Here is a 24532-nt window from a genome sequence, read left to right on the forward strand (position 1 = left end):
CAGCAGCAGATGGCTGCCCCTCCCTGAGCCTGGTTCTGCTTGAGGTTTCTTCCTGTTAAAAGGGAGTTTTAAATAAAATTGAATTGAATTAAATTCTGTTGCTATAACATAAAAGTATAATGTAAAGGGCTGCATTAAAATTTTAAGTTAAGTCAAGAAATAGAGTTTGTTCTTTTGTTCTTGACTGAGAACCTTCACAGACAGAGTTTGTTCTTGTAACACAACCTTACCTTATGTTATGTTGATGAAAAATCACGCGTTGTCTAAACTTTTGTCTTAGTTTAGTTGAGTGAGGTTTTTTAGTCAGGTTAACTACTTTAATAGTCATTTTTACTTGTAAAACTATTTCAGCTAAATTTAACAACACATTCTCACTCCTAACTTGTCAAATGTGTGACGCATGGTCAGGCTCCCTCTGCTTCACTTACCGACGCGCCGGGTACCCCCCTCGCGTCGAGAATTGACGTGGTGGGTCCTCTTATTGAATACTATTGAGCTCCCTAGCCTGTTGTCCGTATATTTATATATTTCCGAAATCACATTGTAGTGACGTATACTGAACACAATAAATTACATAATGTAAACAACTACCTGAGAAACAGCAGATACAGCAGATAAATTAAATACAGGCCATTACTTTTGTATCGTTTATTGCATTGATGGAGGGAGTGATGTAGCTGGGTAATGGCACAGCTAGCGACTGGGTGACTATATTCACCCGCTTCGGATGTTATCAGTCTACAATGGGCGTTATTAGCAGAAATCAGTCCCATATCTCCACCTGCTAGATTGTTCAGAAGGTTGTTATCATCCATCCAGATGGAGGATCACTGACAGGAGCGTGGGAAGACTCCAGAATCCACTCTGGCTGGAATCCGGTGGATACAGCAGTGTTACAGGTGAGACCATTTAAACGGACAGCATTTATAGAATGACTATTAAAAGTCAGCGAGTGTCAATAATGTTAATGTGGTTATGTTAGTAATACACCGAGTGCTAATATAACAGCTTTAAGGTGCATTTGTAGATATTATTACGTGTTTTACCGCCTTTATGGTGCTAGCTTAAAGTTACGGTGTAAACGTTAGCTTATATTGTAGTAAAGCTGTTACTGTTTAAACGAAGTTAGGACAGAAATATTAGCTTCTGTCATGACTAATGAAATTACTAGTTAATAAAGTTTCCATCAAAGTGATTAATCGCAGCCACAGATTGACAGTAAATATCCCGATTAGCTTCAATGCATCTATAATAAATATGTGCAAGTCTCAGTGCTTCGTTTAAACTGTATGATACTTATACTGACCCAGGGTCAGTTTAAAATACAATCCTAGCTGTGTGAACAAAGCCTGGCTCCTTTAATCCTGCATGACAAACCTCAGGATGCAGGTTATTATTACTCTTTCCTGCTGGCACACCTGTCACACCTGAGCGTCAGCTAGAAACTTACAGTGACATGTGCATCATGCAAAGACTGCCAGACTCTGTAATACTGTAAATGATCAGTGACTCAGGTTAACACTAAACTTCAAACAGTACCTCTGTGTCTCTGTGTGTGTGCTGAACATCTAGAATCAGATTGAGTCAGGCTGCATCAGCTGAATCTGTTATATGTAAATATCAGTATTTTTTAATTCAGGTGTGGGGAAAATACGTAAGACTGCAGTGAAGCGATGTACCAGATTAATCCCTGGCCAAAGGTATCGTACTTAAATCAGACTACTGACCTAGCCACATCAGCCTTTTGTGAGGTCTGTTTAAAGTAGACTTAAAATGAACTGCAGGTTCCTGAGAGGGGAGCTTTGAGCACAGAAACACATGTTCATACATACAGCTGTAGCAAGCTTACATTAATTTTATTACTCTGATGTCTGTCTCTCTGTTAGTCCTCTGACAGACTGGTGACCTGTCCAGGTGTGCTCTACCTATGACTACTGGGTCAGGCTCTAGCTCCTGAAATTTTCTGTTATTCTCATTTAAAGTATTTAAGTGCTTATGCATATGCTTAGTTGTGACACTGTTATAGACTGTTCAGTGAAAGTTTCTAAAACTAGATGAACTTGCTTCAGTGTCAGCAGTTTGAGAAAACAACTCCCTTTACAGGTGCTGATAACGCCAAGGGCACAAAACAGCTTAACCATTGATCCGTTAGGTTTCATAGCGAGGCGCGTGAAGTGTGGTAGGATCAGTTTGTAACTTCCTGGCATGACTGTGAACTGTGATGTTTGATGTGTGTTGGCTCTCCTGCGCGCAGTAATAAATAGCTTGATCACAGCTCTTTCTGTGTTGCAGACTTTATTTACAAAATTCCACGACACCTCCCACCCTCCCACTGTGAACCTGAATTGAATATTCAGAAGAAAATGAATGGATAGACTGACATTTGTTTAAATACTTCTAGAAATCTGAGCTGTTGGTGTGGTAATAGTATTAGAGCTGGCAATCTTTCTTACTGAATCTCTACTATGAGTCATGTTACCTGAGATTAATTTTATGTTTACCTGACAGCCTGGACAAATGTGCTGTGTGAAGGATGTAAATCAAATCAGATCTTAACTGCTTACAGTTAAAGAACCTGTTCATTTTTAATTGAAATATGAACCAATGATTTTTTGATTGCTGATTCCAAGAGAGTCTTTGTGGAAATCCCGTATGGCTTTTTGTCATTTTAATTCTCTTCTCTCTTTTCCAGAACAGTTCTCCACAGTCACTGTCCACATGGGTCAGTGGGACCAAGCAGCACTCTGCTAATGTGTGGACTCTGACCAGCAACATCCAGCAAGACCCAGACAGCGTTTTCTATCTCCCAGCTGGAGTTTTTTGTTTGTCTGTGACTGGAGAGTCAGATTTTTGTTGAGGCTGGAGGAACAGCCTCACACTGGCAGATGTAAGTCAGTTTGCAGAGATCCCTCCCTCCAAGCGGAAGCGAATGGATGGATGGATGGACACAGTAATGTGAAGTATGCTTATATCTAGTATAACTGAACCAACGTGGTGCTCTTCATTTATGGAGGCTGTTTGAGTCTGAATGTTGGATGTTGTGTATCTCGTGTTCTCTGGGCTTTGTTGTCCTCAGTCTCTTTGCAGGATCAGAAAACAAAACCAGGAGGCGCGTAAATGTTTCTTCTCCAATTGGATGATGATAAGACCATGACACGAGATGCCACCTTTAGTCTTCTGATGAAGCAAAGCTCAGGAAGAAGTGTGATTAAATGGTATCCACATGTGTGCTGCTGAGGAGGATGTACAGGGGTACCTGCAGCCAAATCCAAGCCTCTTCAGGTTAGTTGTAGTTGCAGAATGCTATAGTACTGAGACAGCTGAGGAATCAAATGTTTGATTAAACAGATGGAAAAGAGAAGTTTCTTCCCTATAATTATCACTTTTTAAAATCTGTAGCAACAGATGGTGACGGTGTGGAGAGACGGTGGTGTTTCCTCAGAAGAACTAGCAGAGTCACAAAGGGCACCAGTCCATCTCACCGCCTTGACTTGCTGACTGATGCTTGTCTGCACCGCACATTCCCCCCCCTCTGTCCCCTTCTGGCTGCCTCTGCCTCAATTTTATCCCACAACTTAGACATTCACATTACTCACACTCTCATTACACATACATATAGGATCTTGGGGGTGGGCACGCCACACAGAATCCAAATTACCATCAGGGTGTACACCTCACCCCTGGCGTCGTTGCCCACCTCTCAATTTTAAATACACGTAGACATTGAGGGCTAGCAGGAGGGGCTATGCGCCTACCTGCTGCTCTGGCAGGTAGCTCCATGCCCTCCTGGGTTTTAAATGCACCTTAGAACACACATACATCAACACTACATATGAGCGGGTGGAGGGAGGTTTGGAGTCTTCACACACCCCCGTTCTCTGCGGCCTGCTGGAGCGGGGGGGCTAGGAGGAGGAGTTGGCCGTCCGACTGGGGTCTGGAATGTGGGGCCTCCCTGCTGCTGCGGAGTCGGGGCGGTCTGCTTCTCCCCACCGCAGGGAAAAGGGCAACACCACCTGGGTCTGGGTGCAGTTTCCCCCTCCAGGGGCAAGGGTACCCGGACCCGGTTCTTAGAGTACACTTGGGGAGAGTGATTGTGTGTACAGCGTCTCTTTATGTCTGTCTCCGCGTTGGTTGAGTGTGGAATAATTGCCTATGAGAGCATGAGGGTGGGAATGGATGTTTGTATCTGTGTGTGCCTGTATGTCTGTGTCTATATGTCAGGTTGGGTATCAGACGCCACCTCTCTGGGGACATCTCAGGCCCTCCAAGGTTTGGAGGCCTATCTCCCCCACCACTTCCCCTGCCGGTGGTGGACGCCCTCAGACATCGGTGCGTTGGTGGTTCTCTGTGTCCGGGGGTGGGCGCCCAGGTACACACCGGCTCACTCCTTGGCGGCTGCTTATCGGGGCCTGGAGCCTGGGGCTCGCTCGGGCCACTTCGGAGGCGGGGTGCCCTCGGCCTCTCGGCCCGGGGCTCGGTCACTCAGGCACAGCTGGCTGCCGGCGGAGCTCACGGGCACGTCACTGCAACCCCCTTGGCTTCTGCTCCGCGGCTGCTGAGTGACCCCTCATCTGGGACTCTCCTCAGCTCTTTCTGGGATAGTGACGCGGCTGCCCCTCTGTTGGTCTTCCTTGGTCTCTTGTGTTCTGGGGGCCTCTGGATGTCTGGAGTTTTGATCTCCTCCATACCTGCTTCATGCCCTGGAGGTCGGGGCAGTGGCCCCCCACACCCTCTAGCAGATCATTACATGAAGGAACCTTTTAAAAACAAGCGCGTTCATGCTCACAGGTGTACACACAGGTGATCACACACAAACTACACCCTTTTTGGCTCTTACCTCAAAGCACACTGTGCGCTGTCGATCTTACGTGCTGCACAATAATGTTTAATATTTAGTATTTACTGTCATATTCCCATAGATCATTGTGATGTTGTTTATTACTCTCGTTTTCTTCTGCTTGCTTTCTCTTTCTTTCTCAACAGGTGATCCAGATGATCGATATATGTATTTTTTTTGTCTGCTTATTCTGTTGGTTTTTGGTTTTTTGCCCTTTTTCCCCGTCCCTCTTCCCCGCTGTTTTTCTTTCCCTCTTTCTTTCTCCCCTTTCTTTCCCCCAGTTAAGTCTGTCCCGTATTCAGCAAGTGAAAATAAAATAAACAATAAAAGGTGAATCAAATGGACCATTACGGCAAGGCTGGGATGGTCAATTTGGTAAAGTAAATCCGTTGGGCATCTTTCTTCGCCTTTAGACAATAATTCTGATGGCAAAAGAACCAAACGGGACAGGTTAAAAAAAAAAAAAAAAAAAAAAAAAAGAACTAGCAGAGTCACAAAGGGCACCAGTCCATCTCACCGCCTTGACTTGCTGACTGATGCTTGTCTGCACCGCACAGAGGAAATCAACTGACCGAGGTTTGTCCAGTGCAGTGTTATGAAATGTATATTTGTTTTATGCTTACAGATAAGTTTTTCTTGACAGAGGGGCTCTGCAGAGGTTAGACAAAGCAGAGAAAATATGTGCTTTACATTTTACTTTGATTTACTGGGATATTTGTTGCCTGATGTTTAGCAGGAATGGAGAAATGGAATCAAAGGGAGATGTTTTTGCTGTTTTTGTAATGATGTAAGTAAATCTTCAATATTATTTATTTGCTTGGTTATATTAGGAGTGTTTCTGAGTGAGGGAGAGAGGAGGTCCAGGTAAAGTGACGTGGATCAGTGGATACACTTGTCTCCCCTTTAAAGGAGATACTCTTAGAGAGAGACGATCCGAGTCATCCTTAAATGTTAGTGCTTTCAAATACACAAACATTTTTAAAGGACAAAAACGAACATCCAACTTTGACTGTAACACAAAATAAATCTTTGCATGTGTGTTTTCAAACTCTCACATGGGCAGTATATCAGTCTTGGACTGTCTAACCTGCAGGAGCAGCATTGAATGATCACCACACATGAGCATGAGTCGTTTTTCTCTTTTGTAATTGATGATAATTCAGTGAATATACTGCGCTGCTTCCTCTTATTGTGCCACACATTGCTTTAGGTTTTTCAGTGTCCAGTTATTACTGTTTTACTGCTGTTTGAATTCTCTGTATGTTTGACCCTGTAGACTGTTTAATGGACTGCTTGTCTTCCTGTTTGTAACCGCTGCCTGTTTTTGACTAAAGATTTGGATTTCTGACTTTAACACAGCCTCTGCGTGTCCTCCCTTTGTGTCCTCTTCCTCTGTGAATGTGTTGCATGTGTCACAGATTCATTTTATTAACAGCTTTCCCACAGTGAGTTGCATCAGCATTCATTCACAGCACATTTCAGAAGGATTCAGATTAATACAGTGAGCTTATAGTCAGAATTATCCTGACAGAGTGCCACTGTAAATTATCTTTCATCAGGTAAATTTTAAAGTTCAGTATTTCTAGCAGGAGTTATGAAGAATCATATTGGCATTAGGACTGTAACAATATGTACTTACAAAGTCAAATTTTCCTAACTATGTTAGAATATTGGAAGAAAATCTACTTTTAGTGTTTTCTGCATATTAATTATACTGAAATAGAGATGGTGACCCTAACTGTACAAAAGCATACTAAACAACTGACAATCTTACAAACGTTACTGGCCTGAGCCGTCATGCACAGTGAGTCTGATCCTATGCTGTGAGAGTATGACAAGCATGTTTCTGGTCAGTTTGGAAGAAATAATATCACAATGTTGATCTTTTTTCAATATTCCGACTCTTTTACAATATAAACTGTGATCAAAGCTACTTATGTTCACAGCATGTAATAATACTGACAGTCCAGGGCATTGTGGTCTGTTGAGCTAGGGTTAGCAATTCAGACATATATAATCAATATTACTCTTGCTGGATATAACAAACACCTAGGAATGTGTATTATAATTTGATTTTCATGAAATATTCATATTCAGTATCAGTCCTTTTATATTATAACCACCCAGGCTCATGGTGGGGCAGGGCTCTGTCCTGGGATCCGTGAGTGAAAGGTAATGTACACCCGGCCAGGTATCCAGTCTGTCAGAGTTGTTTTCAATATTTCATTAAAAAATATGAGTGGAAACAAAAATCCAACTAGGATTCTTGCATACAGGGGCGATTTTAGCCCATTTTTGTGCCGCCAGCTCCCCAATCCTCTCCAGGTGGCGCTCGGTGTGGACCCGCAGCTCTTCCTGCTTGGGAAGCACCTCCACCACCTGCTTCCGCTGGGTTGCCGCCATTTCGGCCACCATCTGGGCCAGCTCCTCCCTTTCCTGGCTCCGGTAAGGACCCGCCGTGCCGCTTCCTGGTTTTCGGCACCAGTGTGGTGTGAATAAGGCACAGCGGGACCACAGATCATAGTTTCGAGCCATCTTTATTTGCTGTGGCTGCAGCTCACAGGCAGGCTGCCAGCCGCACATGAAACACACCACAACAACACACCAACCCCTGAGTCCCCGTGTTTTACCAGGCGGGCGTGATTGCGGATGCCGTGCAGGTGCGTCCGCGCGGCACTGCCGACTACGCCTCACCACAGTTGTCAATCTGTGTCGAGATTTGTCCAATTCTGCCGTTCAATTATAATACAGCTGAAGGACAAAATACCGACCGACCATGGAGGTCAAAGTATCGCTGCCCCCTGTCCCTGCTGGCAGTCGTGAATTTCTTCTTGGAAGTTGAAGTAATGTATAAATATACATAAATGGAGTCATGTGAAAAAGAAAGTGTTCAACTTTCAATTGTAATGTCAGTCAAATGCATCTGATTAACTGCTCATCAGCGAGTGTGAGCACCTAAATGAAGAGCAGAGGTTTTAGTAGTTTACCCATCTGGAGCATACAGGTGTGTGTTAACTGCCACTTGTCTTGTCACTACTCATCATGCACACCACAAGATTTGTCAGAAACTAACAACAACATGTCAGGACAAACACTTCAGACAAAATGTCAAGCACGGTGGTGTAGGGGTGATTATTTGGGCCTACTAAAAAAAGAATGAATAGATACACATTTGTAATAGCTAATAAAGTTTATTTCAGAAAAAAGTAAAGTCATAATTACAACAAACAACCAAATTAACCTTGAACTGCAATAAAAATATAACAAATGCAATAACAGTATAAGTGGAAGAACTAAGAGCAACTTCCAGCAGCTAAACAAGAATGGCACTCCTGGGGCCTGTGTCGCAAAGCACGATTAACGAAGAAAGTTTGATGAGCCAGAAACTTATCGACACATACTGCAGTACACTGAGCTGTGCTTTTACTCAGTGGCAGATCCCAAACAACTCCATGACTCTGCTTTGTGACACAGGTCCCAAATATCAGGAGACAGCACGACAGCCTGGCCGAATGCAAACTGCATCAGGAAGAGGGGAGGAGGAAATGCTTGGTCCTCTCGACAAAAGAAATGGTGATAAACTCATTTTTAAAAACATTTTTCTCTGAACAATGCATCATCACTAAATCAAAGTACAGCAGGTTTACTAGATAAAAGAAAACAGAAGAGCCAATCAACCCTCAATAAACATGGCGAGTAAACATCAAAGCAGCCACACCACTAAAAAGAAACGCTTCATTTTGTTGTACAACTTGGAAAATAATATTGCCCCGCAGGGTCATCAAAAGCAACCGGAGTCAAACGTGCACCACTACGATGAGGAACTTTGATACTTAACTGAGAAAAGTAAACATAACCAAATTCAGTATGCTCAATAGATGACAGCTTCATTGATTAGACACATATTAAGCCTAGATCTAGAATAAAACAGACATTTGAATCCATGTCTGTGAAAATGCCATCCTAATCACACAAACACAAAAGAGTAACCTTCTTTGTCTGCTTTAAATCTGTAAGCACATTCATGTCACATCAGTAATGAAACTTTGAACAGGTTCAATATAAGAAATCTACTATATTACTCATTAACAACAGTATTTACAATACCTAATGTGTTACTCTTTTAAACAGAGCAGAGCTTAATGTTACACAGTTGGATGATTTGCATTTTATTAATAGCCCATGGTAGATCGAACATGTCCCTGGATCTCTTTGTTCCTGACAAGAGAGGTGGTCAATACCAGAGTTGTAAGTATGTATAAGCTATACATAACAGATCAACAAAGGGCCAATAACCAGAATATAGCATTTGTATCCTCAGAAGGCAAAGACAAAAGCTACAGTTACAGATAAATGGCTACAGGTTTTTTTTCTGTTTTTTAACAAAAGCAAGTGAGAAACTGTACAAAATATTAACAATATTGTATGACAAGACCATCGAGGATCTTCTCTTTGACCTTCTCTCTCTGAAGTTAATATGCTGTATTATGGGACTTTGGTCCAACAAACCCAGCAAGACAGTAATGTAACACATTCCTTCATTGTCAAATAAGGTGTCAAAGACTGGAAAGTGCAAAATGCATTGCGCTGTAGGTTAGTCATCACTTAAGGAGGGACGAAGGAACAAATAATTTTGTTTACTAAAACATAACAAGTTAGCCCTGTTACTTGAATATCTGGTGGCGTCAATTGATATGATGAATTTGATCTGAATATGTTGTAATTCAGCTACTTTATGTGATGTTTTATCCCATTTTTAGTCTTAAATGCAGCATTTGAGCCAGAAAAGCCGGGAAAGAAGAATGCAACAGCATTTTGTGTGTCTGTTGCTTAAATATAAGAGTTTGGTTTACACACATGTAGGTAATGATTTAATTCTGCATGCAGAGGCACTGAGTTCAAAGAGTTTATAGGCCTACAGAGTATAGTATAGAGTATAGTATATATGTATTTTCTTTCATTCTATTCATTCTGGGCATGGTCTTCATCCTAACTATGTTTCATTGTTAATACCAGTTTACAGGTTGTTATCCTTGCTTTTATCAATTTGAGACATTACAGTTGTTTTATTTAACTTTATTCCTCTTGCATTTATATGTATTCAGTTGGGTCTGTATCCAGCCCTTTTTAAACTTATACTTGGATCTCTAATTTTTTACTTGGTGAGGGATTATTATGTTCTTCCTAATCTGAACTGTTCTCTTCACCTGAGCTACTATCCTGTTCTGAGTCACTGTCTTCTTTGTTTCTTACAGTCACGTGCAAAATGTCCCTCTTTTCCACACTTCCAGCATGTAGTGCTATAATTACTGTTTGGTGTGTATCTAGGTCTGTCTCTACCTCTTGCTCTTCCCCTATGCATTCCTCTCCCCTTCTTTTGGATTATTCCTGCTCCGGTTTGTTGTTTTTCTAAACATTCCTCATCAGGTGTTAATTTTGCTTGTTTATTCCCCATTGTCAAAGATTTTGCTGGGCTGTCACTGGCACGCTTGACTTCAGAGTGGTTGCTGATACGCCCTTCTACTTCACTTCTAAAAAATGAAGCGGTATCAGTTTTACGAGATAAAACTCAACCGTTCTCATTTGTCACCAGTACGTGAGCCTCAGCAAAGAAAACAAATAAAATAGAAGTAGTTCAGCAGCGTATTGTGCTGTAAAATCAACTTACTTCCAGACACATACACACATACACACAGATAGACATTTGTGTGCTTTTACAATTTGTTACGAAGTAATTAAGGCTACCTCTAAAACTAATTCGGTTCCTTATGGCGATTCCTAACCTATTTTATTTGTCGGTTCATTATGGCGATTCCTAACCTATTTTATTTGTCGGTTCATTATGGCGATTCCTAACCTATTTAATTTGTCGGTTCATTATGGCGATTCCTAACCTTTGTAATTTGTCGGTTCATTATGGCGATTCCTAACCTTTTTTATTTGTCGGTTCATTATGGCGATTCCTAACCTTTTTTATTTGTCGGTTCATTATGGCGATTCCTAACCAAAATAGTGTTTCTCACCTCTCAGACGTCTCACTGGTGATTCGGATCGTCAGACTGAATCCCACCGCCGTGGACCAGACTAAAAACACCGGCCTGGACCCGAATTCACACGTTCCAGGGCTTTCGGCCTCATCTAAGAGGGCTGTGCACAGACTTCGGTGCTGGCTCCACGGCGTCAGGAAACAGTATGCCAGATCCTGGAACAGAGTCACAGATAACAGTTCTGATATTTCTGATCCGGCTCGAAGGACCAAAATAAATGTCAAGAGATTTATTCTAAATGACACTTCTTCAGCTGAGAGTCTAAGAGTGAAGAGACACACACTGCAGATCTTTACTTGCAAGGGCGGTCACAGAACGCTCACACCAGAGTGGGGGCCCTGTGATGTGCGCTCTGTTCTTGCACTTGTCTTTATTTATATACAAAAGTAATACAACAGTGAATACGTCTATTCATAGGCAGAGGAAAGTTAGTGCGTAGGGAGTGAAGATAAGAGTGGTTTAGGTGTATGCGTGTGTGTTGTGAGATTCAGAAGGACGCAGCCTCTCTTCTTGTTAGGGAGCGTCAGATAAGAGTGTCCAGCTCTTCCTCTTCCTGGCAGGAGTGAAATAATAACAGCTTATTCAGCTGTGAGAAAGAATTTATAAAACAGTCCTGTAGTGGACAACAGTCTAAGTCATCAAAAGGTCATCATACAGTATTCTATCATATGCAAACTTATATCATTAAAAGCTTATACTGACTACCAATACAACTCTCCATTGACAGTTTGTCTGTAAGTTCAGTCTGTGTTACTTCCTGTTTTACTTTGAAGGTCCGGGTCTTATGTGAATGTGTCCTGCTTTGCTTCCTTGTCTCATTAGTTCTGATTTCTCCCAGCTGTGACCTCCTTCTGTCTCATTCCCCTCGTTACTTCCCAGTGTACTTAAACCCTGTGTTTCTTTGAGTCAGTGTCGCGTCGTCCCTAATGCTGTGTGGCTCTCCCTGTGTCTCACTGTGAGTTTAGGTTATGCGTTTCTAGTTTAGTTTAGTTTGCTTTTTGTATGACTGTCCCCTGCCAGCAAATAAAGCTGAGTTCTTTGTGTTTAAACCTCATGCCTGAGTGCCTGCATTTTGGGTCCACCACTCCTCCTTGCCAGCCTGCCACACAGCCAACCTTAACACAGCATTAGTTTCAGGCAACACTTGACTTGGTTGTAATGAAGTACTTTTGTTGTACTGACCTCTCAGTCAACTTCAGTAAGATATATGCAGTAATACCTTTCAACACTGCAACTGTCATGTTAAAACGACAAATGCAGTAATAACAACAGCTTATTCTGAACATGACTGCTAAGATGCAAATGCTCCAAGGTTTCTGATGTGTAAACATTTCCAAGGGTTAGGTAGACTAGTATAGTACAATAGTTACTGTATTATGTCTGCGAAGGTACAAAATGCACGTGTTTGGCAATAACTAGGGAGAGAAACACACAGTACAATCCCTGCATTTGGAGTGCGTGCCAGATAGAGTTGGGGGAGACCTGAGGTGTATACTCTATGATTTGTTGGGATTAGAGAAATTATTTCACTGCTATTGTTCATAGTACCATGGCATTAATCACATAATCTCCAAGTAGGGATAGTGCATTTAGATGTTTAAACATATTGGCACCCAATTAAGCTTTTATTGCAGGTCCAGTAAGAACCACTTTAAACTGTTGAGTTGAATTTATAATTCTAAATGCTTTTCAATGCTCCTATAATCTTAAATGTTTCTGTGCAGACTGCAGGGACAGGAAATATACTCTGTGCAAAAGGAGACAGGAAATGCCATGCTTTGCAAAAGTGAAACTGAAAGCAGAGTCAGATTGTAAGGTGTTTTGAGCAGGCTGTTTATTATGCATTAATATCTCTGATTAAGCTTTGATTAAGCTTTAAGTAGTTGTAGTAGATTGAAACAGTTGTTTTATATATTTTACATATAAGTTAAGATCGGCACACACAGGATGGCCTTAGCCTGGTTGCCTAAGCTGAGGTCAATTAAGGTGCAGCGTGAGGATCACACATGTACAGACATACACACACAGACACATATAGTTTCAGCTGTGTACGTGCGCAGGCCTTGTGTCTGGCGATGACGAGAGGTGTGAGGTGAGCCGGGGTGCAGGAGAGGTCATGACACGTACACACACACACCCACACATACACGCACACACACACACACATCTGTAGACTCATTTAGCAGGTAAAAGTTAAGATGTGTTTTGCTTAAGTTTGCAAAGTTTGGGTGTGTACGTGTTAGTCTGTCCCAGGAAGTACACCAGATGTCCCAGAGATAAACGACAGCGAAGGCGAGCTGGGGGAAGCACCTGGGTTCGAGCCGAAGACGATGTTCTTTTAAACTATGTCAAAGTTAAATGAACATTTGTGGTTTTGGATTGACGTATGCTGTATTGTGTCTGAGAGGAGGGGGCTGTACTATCTTACCCCTATAAAGCCTTTGTTCTGACAATTGTAAGACAGTTCAATGCTGAATCTGCACAGTATTGGACTCCACGCGTGTAACCAATAAATCTTCGCTTTGATCATACCTCCTGGACCAGAGTTGTTATTGCTTGAGAGCCCTCCGTATTCCTTTTCTCCAATTGTTGAATCTTAACAGATTGTACTGCTATTGCATCACTTATATTAATGGAGTTTGGAAAACAAAGGAATGGGCAGAGTCTGATCCAACGACTAATTTGGACGGCTCAAGAAACGGGAGCATCTTTTATGAGGGTTCTCGGCTGTCTTTTCATTTCAATGTATGTTTTTCTAACAAATTACATCTACTGTGCACTCTAGTGCATGTCAGTGATTACATTTCTAATTGTATACACGACGGCCATTTTACAGACTGAAAATTCATTCATTTGCACATGTTGTCAAAACTATTAAACACCAATGGCTCTGTGGTGTTAAGGCAACTATTCAAAGTTCGACAGTTCATAGCCAGCCTTTCTGGTTGACGATAAATACTAAGGAAACAATGCCGGGAATTTATTCAGATGAGATAAAAACAAAATAAAATAAAATCTGATGATCTTTGCTTTAATTAAAGACCGTGGGAGGTTGTTAAGATTAAATGTGGCTGGTTAGAGTCACAGGAAGAAGAAGCCTGCCATGTCACAGTGGTTTAGCCTACAGCTGCCCTGGATCGTATCAATGACACTGATGAGGCTTTGTCAGGAATAGTAAAATATTATGCTGCTATTATTTGCTGCTATTTTTTATGATCATTATTACTATACCATTAATTATTAATATTGATATTGCATTTAGATGTTTAAACATATTGGCACCCAATTAAGCTTTTATTACAGGTCCAAGAAGAACCACTTTAAACTGTTGAGTTGAATCTATAATCTTAAAATGTTTATAGGCAGATTACATTGCATTATTTGAAAGGCTCACCTCTGAATATAATCTGGGCCTAAAAGTCTTCACAGGAAACTGCAGGTTTGCAGAGTGTGCAGGGCAGGAAGTGAAACCGAAAGCAGAGTCTGAGTGCACGTATTTTGAGTAGGTTATGAATCTTTAGTATCTTTTATGTATCTATATCTTTGGATTAAGCTTTTAGTAGAGGTTCTTGATTAAAACATTTACTCAACATATTACATATATAGTTCCAATTAGGTTATTACATGTAAGGATGAGCCTGAAACACACACACATAGTTTCAGTTGTGTACGTGCTGGCCTTCTGTCTAGTGGAAAGGTTACAAGGTCTAGCTGGGGAGCTGAGAGGTGAAACAAAGGGCAGCAGAAGCTGACACACACATACACCCACATACATACACACATATTAGATAGACTCATGTATATAGGTAAGAGTTTAATCATGTTTTGCTTGCGACTGCAAAATTGTGCCCGCATGAGTGACAGTTTGTGCAGAACGTGTGCCTGATGTTCCAGACAGATAAGCCCAGGCAGGATGGTGACAGGAAGCACCTGGCTTCGAGGCGAAGAGATTGTTCTTTTAAACTATGTCAAAGTTAACTGAACATTTGTGGTTTTGGATTGACGTATGCTGTATTATGTCTGCTTTGCAAAAGAGGGGGCTGTACTATCTTACCCCTATAAAACCTTTGTTCTGACTATTGTAAGACAGTTCAACACTGAATCTGCACAGTGTTGGCTCCACGCTGCGTGTATTCATTAAATCTTCGTCTAATTGCACCCGGCAGGATCAGTGGTCATTATTTTTGGTCTTCCTCCTCAATTTCTGAACCCTTAACAGCTTCTAGAGTGATTGTTGTTTTTTCCAGGATTATGGCAATTCATTGGATATGGCTAAGGAACTTGACTGTCTTGGGCACTGGTGTTTGGAGGTTAGGCTAGTCTCATTTGGGCACATAAGACAACAGGTACTGGGAATAAGTAAAATAAGAGGTAGGGAAAGAGATTCCAAGTTCTTCTACTGGTCCTCCACTTCAGCAAGCTCAGAATTAGAGGGCAGTGTGGATGGTTGGAGGTGGTTTGAAGTGGGTAATGGACTTAAGGTTGAGCCCTGGGGGACGTCGCTCGGAGCTGGGTCAGGAAGGGTCAGGGTTTCTGGGGCAGACTTTTTGCGGGGTCGGTCCTTGGGGACAGAGAGTGACTCAGGCGCATCGGTGCACATGGGTGTGGAGGGGGCGCTGGCAGGGCCAGTGAGGGCACAGGAGGACAGGGGTGTCTCGCTGACAGAGATCGATGGGGGAAACATCCCAACCTTCTGGTTCGTGGCCTCCTGGATGGCGCGCTCAAACTCTCTCACCTCATCCATCATCATGTCTGGATCAGAATTTTTTTTTTTATTAAGACCAGTGACAGAAAGGTGGATACAATTTTTAAGCCTTTGTATAAAATGTAGAAACATTAAGCTGGAATGTGTTAACACAGCCACAGGCATACCTAGAAAATGGTAAATGGTCAGTAAAAGACTAAAACACAAAACAAACCACATATTTACAAAAAAAACATGGATAACATGAATTTTTTAGGAACCATTTTTTTGGGAATCACAACTGTTAGTTCAAATTAAATTTCGTTTTTTGGCTTTGTGAGTGAGTAGTTTGACTCAGAATAAGTAGATCCATGAGAACATGTAAAGTCAGCTGTGAACCCTTCAGAGGAAAGTCATCATCAGTTTAAATATAAGAAAAGAGGAGCAATGGAGTAAAAAAAACAATGAAAAAGACACATACGCTTGCTTTGTCATGGATCTCTATGTCATCCAGTGAAGATGCGTTTGTTGTGGAATGCTCTTGCTGTTCATGGCAAACTTTAATGTTGGTTTTCTCATGCATTTTTCTCTCGTAATCCCGCACATCATCCAAAGTCATATCTGGAAGAAGGGGGGAGGGGTGGAACGAGGGTCGAAATGTTGGTAACTCTTCTACAACGTGCTCCAATCGAGAGACAGGTGGGGGAGCGAGAGCGTTAGGTGGCAAAGGTAGGCTTTTTTTGAAGTGAAAGCTTTAGAGGTTAAGCTGCCAGCTTCCCAAGACCCAAAGAGTTTGCGGGATAAAACCAAACAAATCCAAGGCACACAAAGAGGAAAGGACTGATAAGGTCAAGGATGTTTCAAGACAAAGGAAAAGCATGAAGAGACTGGATCATTGCAAACATAAAAGAAACACCTGCAAAACCAATTCCACAGGCACAAAAAAAAGAAGTCATTCCACAGTGAAAAGGTTTTAGGAGTATTAAAAAAGTGCAGGCTGCTATGGTTTGAAAGTTAGTGGTTATAGAGAAGGGGAATGTAGAGTTGGATGTCTCGAGACCGGTCTTGTGGTCTTGGTCTCGGTCTTGGTCTCGACGGACTTTTGTCTTGGTCTCGTCTTGGTCTCGACGGACTTTTGTCTTGGTCTCGGTCTTGGTCTTGCTGTTTCGGTCTTCCGTTCTCAAATCGACATAGTGTTCGGGAGATTTGGAGTCAACCATCAACGGAGCGGGGGTGGCTTACTGGGCTTAAGCCTGGGTCATTTTTTCAGAAGCATGGGGTTTTTTGGAGTGTAATTTGTTAGTTAGATGCCTGGCTGACAACTGTATAAAACAAAAACAACACACGAAGCGCAGAGCGCACCATCGTAAATTCCCCCTAATTTTGGTATGATCCGAGCTCAGGCACTAGGCGACTGAGCACAGCACGCATGTGAGCGAGGGGGGAGAAGCTGCTGCTTGCGAGTTTGCTGCAGACAGAGGAGAGCTTAAGTTTGACCAGGTACCAAAGCAAATCATTCGTACTGAACTAATAATGTAAATATGATGGTGTATCACAAAAGATTGATATCAAACTGATCAGTTGGTTGCGTTACTTACTCTTCGAGTGAATCAACAAATGGATAAATAAAAAGCCGAACAACAATGCTGATTTTTTTAGAGAGTCTTAGCTTACATTTCATATTTTCAGTTGTTACCCTCCACGGCTAAACAAACTCTCTAAATCGGTTTCAATTGTGTACTGATGAACACAACAATGGACATAAGGAGCTTCTTTCAAAGAAAAAACTCAGGTAGATGTTATTTTATATATTATGCTTTGTATGTTGTTCAGTATATCTATGCAAAACAAGAGGAATTTCAATACACAGCAGTATATTCACAGATGAAACCAGATATTTACATACACTTTAGGTAGAAAACAAAAACTATTTTTTACTGTTAAACATCAATTTAGAGTAAACTTTTGTTTTAGATAAATACATGTTGAAATATCTTTTGAATTAGTTAAATGTCAGAATAAAAAGAGGGAGCTGTCTATTTTAATCACTTTCATCAAATTTAGGAGTACATATACACTAAGTTTATTGTTAATTAATAAGAAAACTCCAGACGATTCCATTCTGAGTTGAAGAACCTTCTGATAGGTTAGTAGAGTCCATGTGAGTAAATTGGTGGCACACCTGTGGATGCATATAAGGCACAGAGCCTGTTTCTTTGAAATGGGAAAATCAAGAGATGTCAACCAAAACACCAGGAAAAGAATTGTGGAGCTCCATAGGTGTGGCTCAATTTTGAATACAATTTGGTGCCATTTGCAATTAAGAAATATAGATAGTTTCTCTCTTCACTCTTAAAGTTGACAAATATGTTTTTTATATTTATCAATCTAAAAAAATAAACATTTAGTCTGATTTGATGTTACAATTAAATAAGTGTTTGTGTTTTTATCTGAAGAGTATGTAAATATCTGGTTTCCACTGTATATTTGATGATGTTGGTGTTTGGCTTGATTGTCAGCACAAAGAGGGAGAGAGAGGAACAGAGAGGGAGAGAGAGGAGAATAGCTAGGTTTCATTTGACGTAGACGTGACGTCGACGTAAAGCGCGAAATTTGACTGGCGGTCGGAAGTGAAAAAGATAAGCGCAAAATCGCAGACAGACAGTACGCAAAATGCCTATGTCCCGTTGTGTTTACGGATGCTCCAGTAGGTCGACCAGAGAAACCGATAAACGGTATTTTAGGGTACCAAAAATAGCCCAACGAAGAGGAGAAAAATGGAAAATTCTAACCGAAAAACGTAGGAAAAAATGGATTTTAAATTTACGTTTACAGTCGGGAGGAGCAGAGTCTGCCAATGCCCGTGTCTGCAGCGACCACTTCGTCAGAGGTAATGTTATGTTTGCAAACGAACTTATTAGCATTAGGTTGTCGTTAAATTCTCGTTTACTTAGTGCTTTTAAGTTAGTAGTCTAATATTGACTTGATTGGGACTATAGGCTGCCCAAGTGCTTTGGATGACGAAGAGTGAATGAGCTGCAATCACTTCTCCATCCTCCTTTGCAATTACCCAAGTCTTCAGAGGTGTCTCGTTAGACCTCTGGGAATGGTTTACCTTGAAACAAACAACTGTCACTCTAACGAAGTCCTAAGGATGTGGCATGTTTGTTGACGTTAAAGCCGCTACCGCTAACTGTTAGCGTGTTTAAGATAAAGCAATATAAGAACAAACACTCACCCTTGCAAACACCAAACTGTATCCATCACGGAGACGTTTTGTTCCAAGGTTGTGGACCCACCCGCTGACAAAAAAATTGTACGCCTCCAGACTCTTGAAAGCTTTCATTTGCTGCCTAGTGTAGTAAGAAGTCTGGAGGACCAAGTAGTTGGTGATATCCACAGCCTCGATAGTAGGCAAATCCTTTACTTCTGTGGTGTATTCGGACATTTTCAAAGAATACGGATCACGTCCGATATATTTTTTAACTATCTGTTTATATCTCTCCCGAGAAACGGGGTCTAAAGTTGCACAATAGCTGCTCTCCTGACTCTCCACAGTGTCCTCCATGTTTACTTCCGCCCTCCACTCAAAAATCGCGCTGCCTCCGCACGTCATCAGAACCACGTGACCGCAACCCAACTATGAGGACAGAACAGAGATGGAACAAGAGCAGGTGAGACACACATGTTAGTCAAATGGTTGTTTGCCAAAACTCATCAGAACATGTATCTAGTACCTGTTTCTTTTTAGATACCATTTGTTACTTTTCAAATTCTATATTTATTAAGTTATGCAGGCTTATGAAGGCTAAATAATTATATAAACTTTTCTGAATCTAAATAGTGTACTTTGGTAGAATTAAAAAATAAGTGTAGTGCAGGTCTATTATGATTTTCAGTGCTACTATCATCTAGTTCTGATTCTGGTTCTGTCTTGGTTACTGTTGTAGTCCTGTTTTAATTCCGGATCAGTTCTGGGTCTGGTTGAATTGGGGTTTAGTCCCTGTGTCTTGATACAGGCCCGACTTTGTTCTGCCTTGCTGCTTAATTAAAAAACTAGTTTAAGGTGTCCTGCATATGTATATAGAAGTTATATATATATATATACATATATATATATGAAGTCATTCTTTTTTGAACAAAACTCAAAACAGAGCCTAATAATCTTTCAGTCATTTCTACCCTCACTTAATTTCCTTTTGCTGCTCAGCTCTCACACAGTGGCTCAGTTATGCTCCAATCCCTCCATATTGTGGCCAATCACATGCGAAGATATAGGATAATATCATTATGTGAAAAACAGAGAGGGTGAGAGACGCGACAGTCAAGTGGAGTGTGCGTCTGTCCTCTCAGTAAGTGAGTGAGACAGTAGACAGCGGTGAGGAGGGCTGTGCGAAAGCAAAAACACATAAATATGCCTGACACCTGTAAACGAAGCAGCATCTGGCTGCAGTTTAAAGACTTTTTTTGTCTCGGTCTTGGTTTTGGTCTCGGTCTCGTCTCAACTTGGTCTTGTCTTGGTCTCGATACCCTCTGGTCTTGGTCTTGTCTTGGTCTCGATACCCTCTGGTCTTGGTCTCGGATTAGGCGGTCTTGACTACAAGTCTAGGGGAATGTTTCAGGGCAAAGACAATGGGCTCATCTATATGCCCTACAGTTAATGTGCTGTGGCCACTTGTACGAGCAAACAGAGCTGCTTCTTGCACAGCCACAAAACTGACAGAAACAGACAAAGGTAGCTTTCATGTTTCAGTAAGGACCACACTCGTCACCAAGGAATAAATTACCACCTATTCCTTTACTTAATTACAACCAGCCAGTCAGATGCATTGCACGCATTTTATTTTGCTGATACTTTGTTTCAGTTTTAGAATACGTTTGCGAATACTGTTTCTACTCTTTACTTTTTTTTGTTGCATCAACTGGTACATATGAATGTCTCCATTATGAAACATGAAATAATGCGGTTTAAATATATTTCTATTGTGCAGGTCTCAGTTGAAACAAACTTTGACCATGCTCAAAAAGTGCTTATTATTAGTGGGTTAGTGGTGAGAAGAGGCTCCATGCTGTAAGAGAATAAACAGGACTAGCAGTGGCCGGGTTAGCTGAAGGCCGAATGACTGTTCATGCATGGCAATGAATGAGGCAGTAAGTAAACTACAGTGATCTACAATGCAAAGTACAAGAACGTGTCAAATGCAAACATTTGTTAAACTATGGCTGTGCTACCACTGCATGTAGCACTGTGCACTATTACTTAGACAAGAAAACTAAATACTTCAATGACATAAGTTCAGCAGTGACCTACCTATCCACTCATCCACCCAGGCAAAAGCCTGCCTGTGTCCCAGCAGCAGCACATCCCTAACCACCTGTAAGAAAATCCAAAGATGGTCTGAAGTCCAGAAAAACCTTATAAACTAACACATAAATAATATAAATAGCCACGCTTACAGTTTGTTAATATTCAATCCATTTACCAACCATAAGATGAACATGTGCTGTGATAAGTTGCAAACATTCACGTATGTTTCAGTTATTACTATGGCAATTTACTTCATCCAATAAAGTAGAACAGAAACAAGTGGTGTCGGGGGAAATCTCCCAAATAGAAGGCTGCCAAAGTAAAACAGAGACACAGTGAGACAATATAATCAATCACATGTACATGGGGTGAACGTCTCTAATGAGAGTCACACCAGTACACTTCTTTATTGCAGGTTATATAGGCATGTAGGTTACACAGCAGACGGAGGCAGTCTCCGCCTGTTCTCAGAATATAGATTGCTTAACTGACAAATGCATATCTTGCTAAAACGTTCTGTTCATACTATACTAAACATCTGTTTAAGTGGCACTTTCCGTTCTTCTTTACACAGGAACTTGTCTTCACAGGCATTTGATAAGCATAGGCAAGGCTTCATGTTTATCAGGGTGAATCGTCATTCAGAGTTTACACAATCACAAGCAAAGCATATTTGAATAATAAACAAAATCTTTTCACAAGTGGTCTTCTTTGAAATATGCATTTTGTTAAGACTTGTATGTCCATCTTCATTTTTTCAAACGTATATACAAAGACATTATTAATAATCCTTTTTTATGTTTATTTTAGCAAACTATTTTAAGAGTGAATGGTATTGGGAATAATAGCAACAGTGGGAGTTGGATTTTTTTAATGGCATTTTTTGTAATAAAAAGGAAAGCAGGACAGCATTAAACATACAGCAGAAGTACTGCAAGTTTAAAACCATTAAAAGATTTGAGAAAGTTAAACTACACTGATCTCACGGCTGACGTCTCACCTTGTGTACAAATTGCTCAACTCGTGTCTGCAGACCCCACACCTCAAACTTTACTGTGAGGAGTTTGTATGAGCACATGATGGGATCCTGCGTGTCCTTCCAGCCCTCCTGAAGACTCCCTCGTGACGTCTTCTCAGACTTGAAATATCGTAAGTCCTGTAATTGTAGAGTGATCACACATGTGACACTATAACCCAAACTGACACTGTGTCTGCAACGGACTTGGGAAATAATCAAAACTTCGAACTGAATGCTAGTATATAACACCTTTTCACATTAACCCTTGTCCTTGAAAAATCTCAGGCTTTTATTAAACAGCTATGAAAACCTTCATTTCACTGTAAATTCTGATACTGAAGGCTTTTAAATGCCAGATAAAAATGTGTGAGATGGAAGAGTCATTTGAGGTAAGTGCAGCTCTCCAGTCCACATAGAAACAGCTGAATTTAGTGTCTATGGCAGAGTACAGGGGAAAACTTGAAAAAACTACACATTTTTACTGTAAACACTACAGGACACTAATAAAGTGTCCTGTGTTAAAGTAACAGTGAGTTGTGGATTCACTTAATGTATGCCTAAGTGCAGTGTTGGGAAGGTTACTTTTAAAATGTATTCCATTACAGAATACCGAATACATGCCCCAAAATGTATTCTGTAACGTATTCCGTTACGTTACTCAATAAGAGTAACGTATTCTGAATACTTTGGAATACTTAATATATTATCGTGCTGTTTACAACTACATGAATGTCCTATTGCTGTGATTTATTACTGTTACTGAAGGTCCGCGGCTCCGAAACGTAGTAAAGGGACCTCGGGCTAATACAGTGGATTCCGTGTGGGGCTGGTAGCCGAAAACTAGCTTTACTTTGTTGTCTGGGTCAACTTTGCTTGCGGGAGACAGAGAGAGGCGTTGAAAGGCTGCTCCAACGGAACTTATTTTTTCCGGAGGAAAACACGAACACAGTGTACAGATGAGTCTTAATAGCTTACTTACAGCTGGGCTCGTCAGGCACTCTTCTTGGCTGCTGTGGTTATTATTATATTTACATGCTTCCAGCTCCCGTTTTTGCTCCGTGACAGCTCGGACTTTTCCTTTCTCTCCCTCCCTCGCTCACAGACACATAACGGGTATGGTAGTCCATTCTCCCTGCAGCACGGACTACACTGCCCATCAGGCTACATGCTTTAGAGCTATGCCTGTAGCATTCTGCCTTTTAGCTTAGCACAACAACAACAACAAAAAAGCGCTCTCTCACCCAGGAAACACGCAGAGAGAGAGAGCGCGTCACCCTGTAACCATGGCAACCGTAACGCTGCCGCCTGGAACAACAGAACGTAGCTGTCAAACAAACCCAAACAGTCCTGACCCGCGACAATATGAAACAGGGAAGTACCGCCGTGTAATCCATTTATTTCAACAAAGTAACTGTATTCTGAATACCACCTTTTTAAACGGTAACTGTAACGGAATACAGTTACTCATATTTTATATTCTGAATACGTAACGGCGGTACATGTATTCCGTTACTCCCCAACACTGCCTAAGTGTTTGAACTTTATGTCATTGCTCAACTCTGACGTTTAAACTGTCACACGATGTTAGAATGTAATCAAAGGATTTACACATCAAAGGATATTACGTTGCAACCGAAGGCTTAAATATATCCCCTCACTTTATATCACCAAACGATTTTCAAAGCTATCTTTAACGAAGACAGAGCAAAGAAACGCATATTCAAAAACAATGGCAACTAACAGAAAATACGAGAAAGAGTTGTTGTATTTCTGCATGGAAGACTTAGTTAACCAGGTGGTAATAAAAACAGGCATACTCATCTGTCAGGAGGAAGTTAAAGCCATCGCAGAGAGGCTTGCCAACAAAATCTGGGCTGAAATCAAGGATCGATTTGATGAAATCGCCTTAAACCAGTTCAAAACCCTCGAAAGGATGCATGAGCTCCATCAGATGGTTTTCAAATCTCTGGTAAAAAAAGGTTATAATGCAAAAATAGTTCTGATAATGATGCGATCGAATGACCCATACGCTAACGGCATAATAGTTACACAGTTCATAGAGGAAGCAGAAAAACCACCCAAGAGACCAAGCCGAATACGTCGGTTTTTCTTATTCATAGCCCGACTGTTTTGTTGCAGTCTGTGCTGCATGCAGGATCCCGACGCAGTTGACTCTGACAAAGACGAACAAATTTCCAACACAGTTGACTCCAAAATGGAAGATCAAATCAGTGTGCCAGCTGTTAATTCAAAACATAAAAAGGAAGAAAGAAATTGTTGCAGGTGTAAATGCTGTAACTGTAACTGCACATGCGACAAATGCTGTGTCGACTGTGAGGCCTGTCATAACATTAAATGCAGCTTTCCTATCCCATGCTGCTGTATAAGCTAATGGAAGCAGAGAAAGAAAAATACAATTTCAGTGGAAATATGTATGGAAAAACTGTACCAGCAGATAATAATGTAGGGAAATTGTGATATCGGTGGAAAACATTCTTAAAAACTAATTGGAAACTTTAAATGAACTAGTTTAAAAATCATAATGGCTCTTTAATCAATGGAGTCATTTCTGAAAACCCATGGACTAACTGAGAAGCCGTTCAGCTGCCGCTTCAAAGGCAGTAGTGATGACGAAATT

At 41.2% G+C, this 24532-nt stretch overlaps 1 protein-coding gene and 3 long non-coding RNA genes across 5 annotated transcripts; 2 read left to right on the forward strand and 2 right to left on the reverse strand.

The window, feature by feature from the left end:
* Window positions 1-231: 231 nt before the first annotated feature.
* Window positions 232-3515, forward strand: LOC109194472 (uncharacterized). Of its 2 annotated transcripts, none has more exons than XR_002062387.2 (4): window positions 232-468; window positions 820-899; window positions 2693-3282; window positions 3400-3515. It is a non-coding gene; the product is annotated as an uncharacterized LOC109194472 (long non-coding RNA). The 2 variants fall into 2 exon arrangements; XR_002062388.2 differs by having other exon boundaries at window positions 3406-3515.
* Window positions 3516-5330: 1815 nt separating this feature from the next.
* Window positions 5331-6335, forward strand: LOC109202468 (uncharacterized). The gene is made up of 3 exons (XR_002062389.2): window positions 5331-5413; window positions 5668-5787; window positions 5901-6335. It is a non-coding gene; the product is annotated as an uncharacterized LOC109202468 (long non-coding RNA).
* Window positions 6336-10589: 4254 nt separating this feature from the next.
* On the reverse strand, window positions 10590-11116 carry LOC109202467 (uncharacterized). The gene is made up of 2 exons (XR_002062386.2): window positions 10843-11116; window positions 10590-10805 (listed from the first exon to the last, which is right to left on the reverse strand). It is a non-coding gene; the product is annotated as an uncharacterized LOC109202467 (long non-coding RNA).
* Window positions 11117-15079: 3963 nt separating this feature from the next.
* LOC109202466 (cytoplasmic phosphatidylinositol transfer protein 1-like) lies at window positions 15080-22897 on the reverse strand. Its single transcript, XM_019360016.2, has 4 exons — window positions 22874-22897; window positions 21877-22032; window positions 20880-20943; window positions 15080-16189 (listed from the first exon to the last, which is right to left on the reverse strand). Exons 2-4 carry the CDS (start codon window positions 21952-21954, stop codon window positions 15993-15995), a joined length of 339 nt encoding a protein of 112 aa, XP_019215561.1. The 5' UTR covers window positions 21955-22032; window positions 22874-22897; the 3' UTR covers window positions 15080-15992.
* Window positions 22898-24532: the final 1635 nt, after the last annotated feature.

The sequence above is a fragment of the Oreochromis niloticus genome, linkage group LG6 (genome assembly GCF_001858045.2).
Source record: "Oreochromis niloticus isolate F11D_XX linkage group LG6, O_niloticus_UMD_NMBU, whole genome shotgun sequence".
NCBI lineage: Eukaryota > Metazoa > Chordata > Actinopteri > Cichliformes > Cichlidae > Oreochromis > Oreochromis niloticus.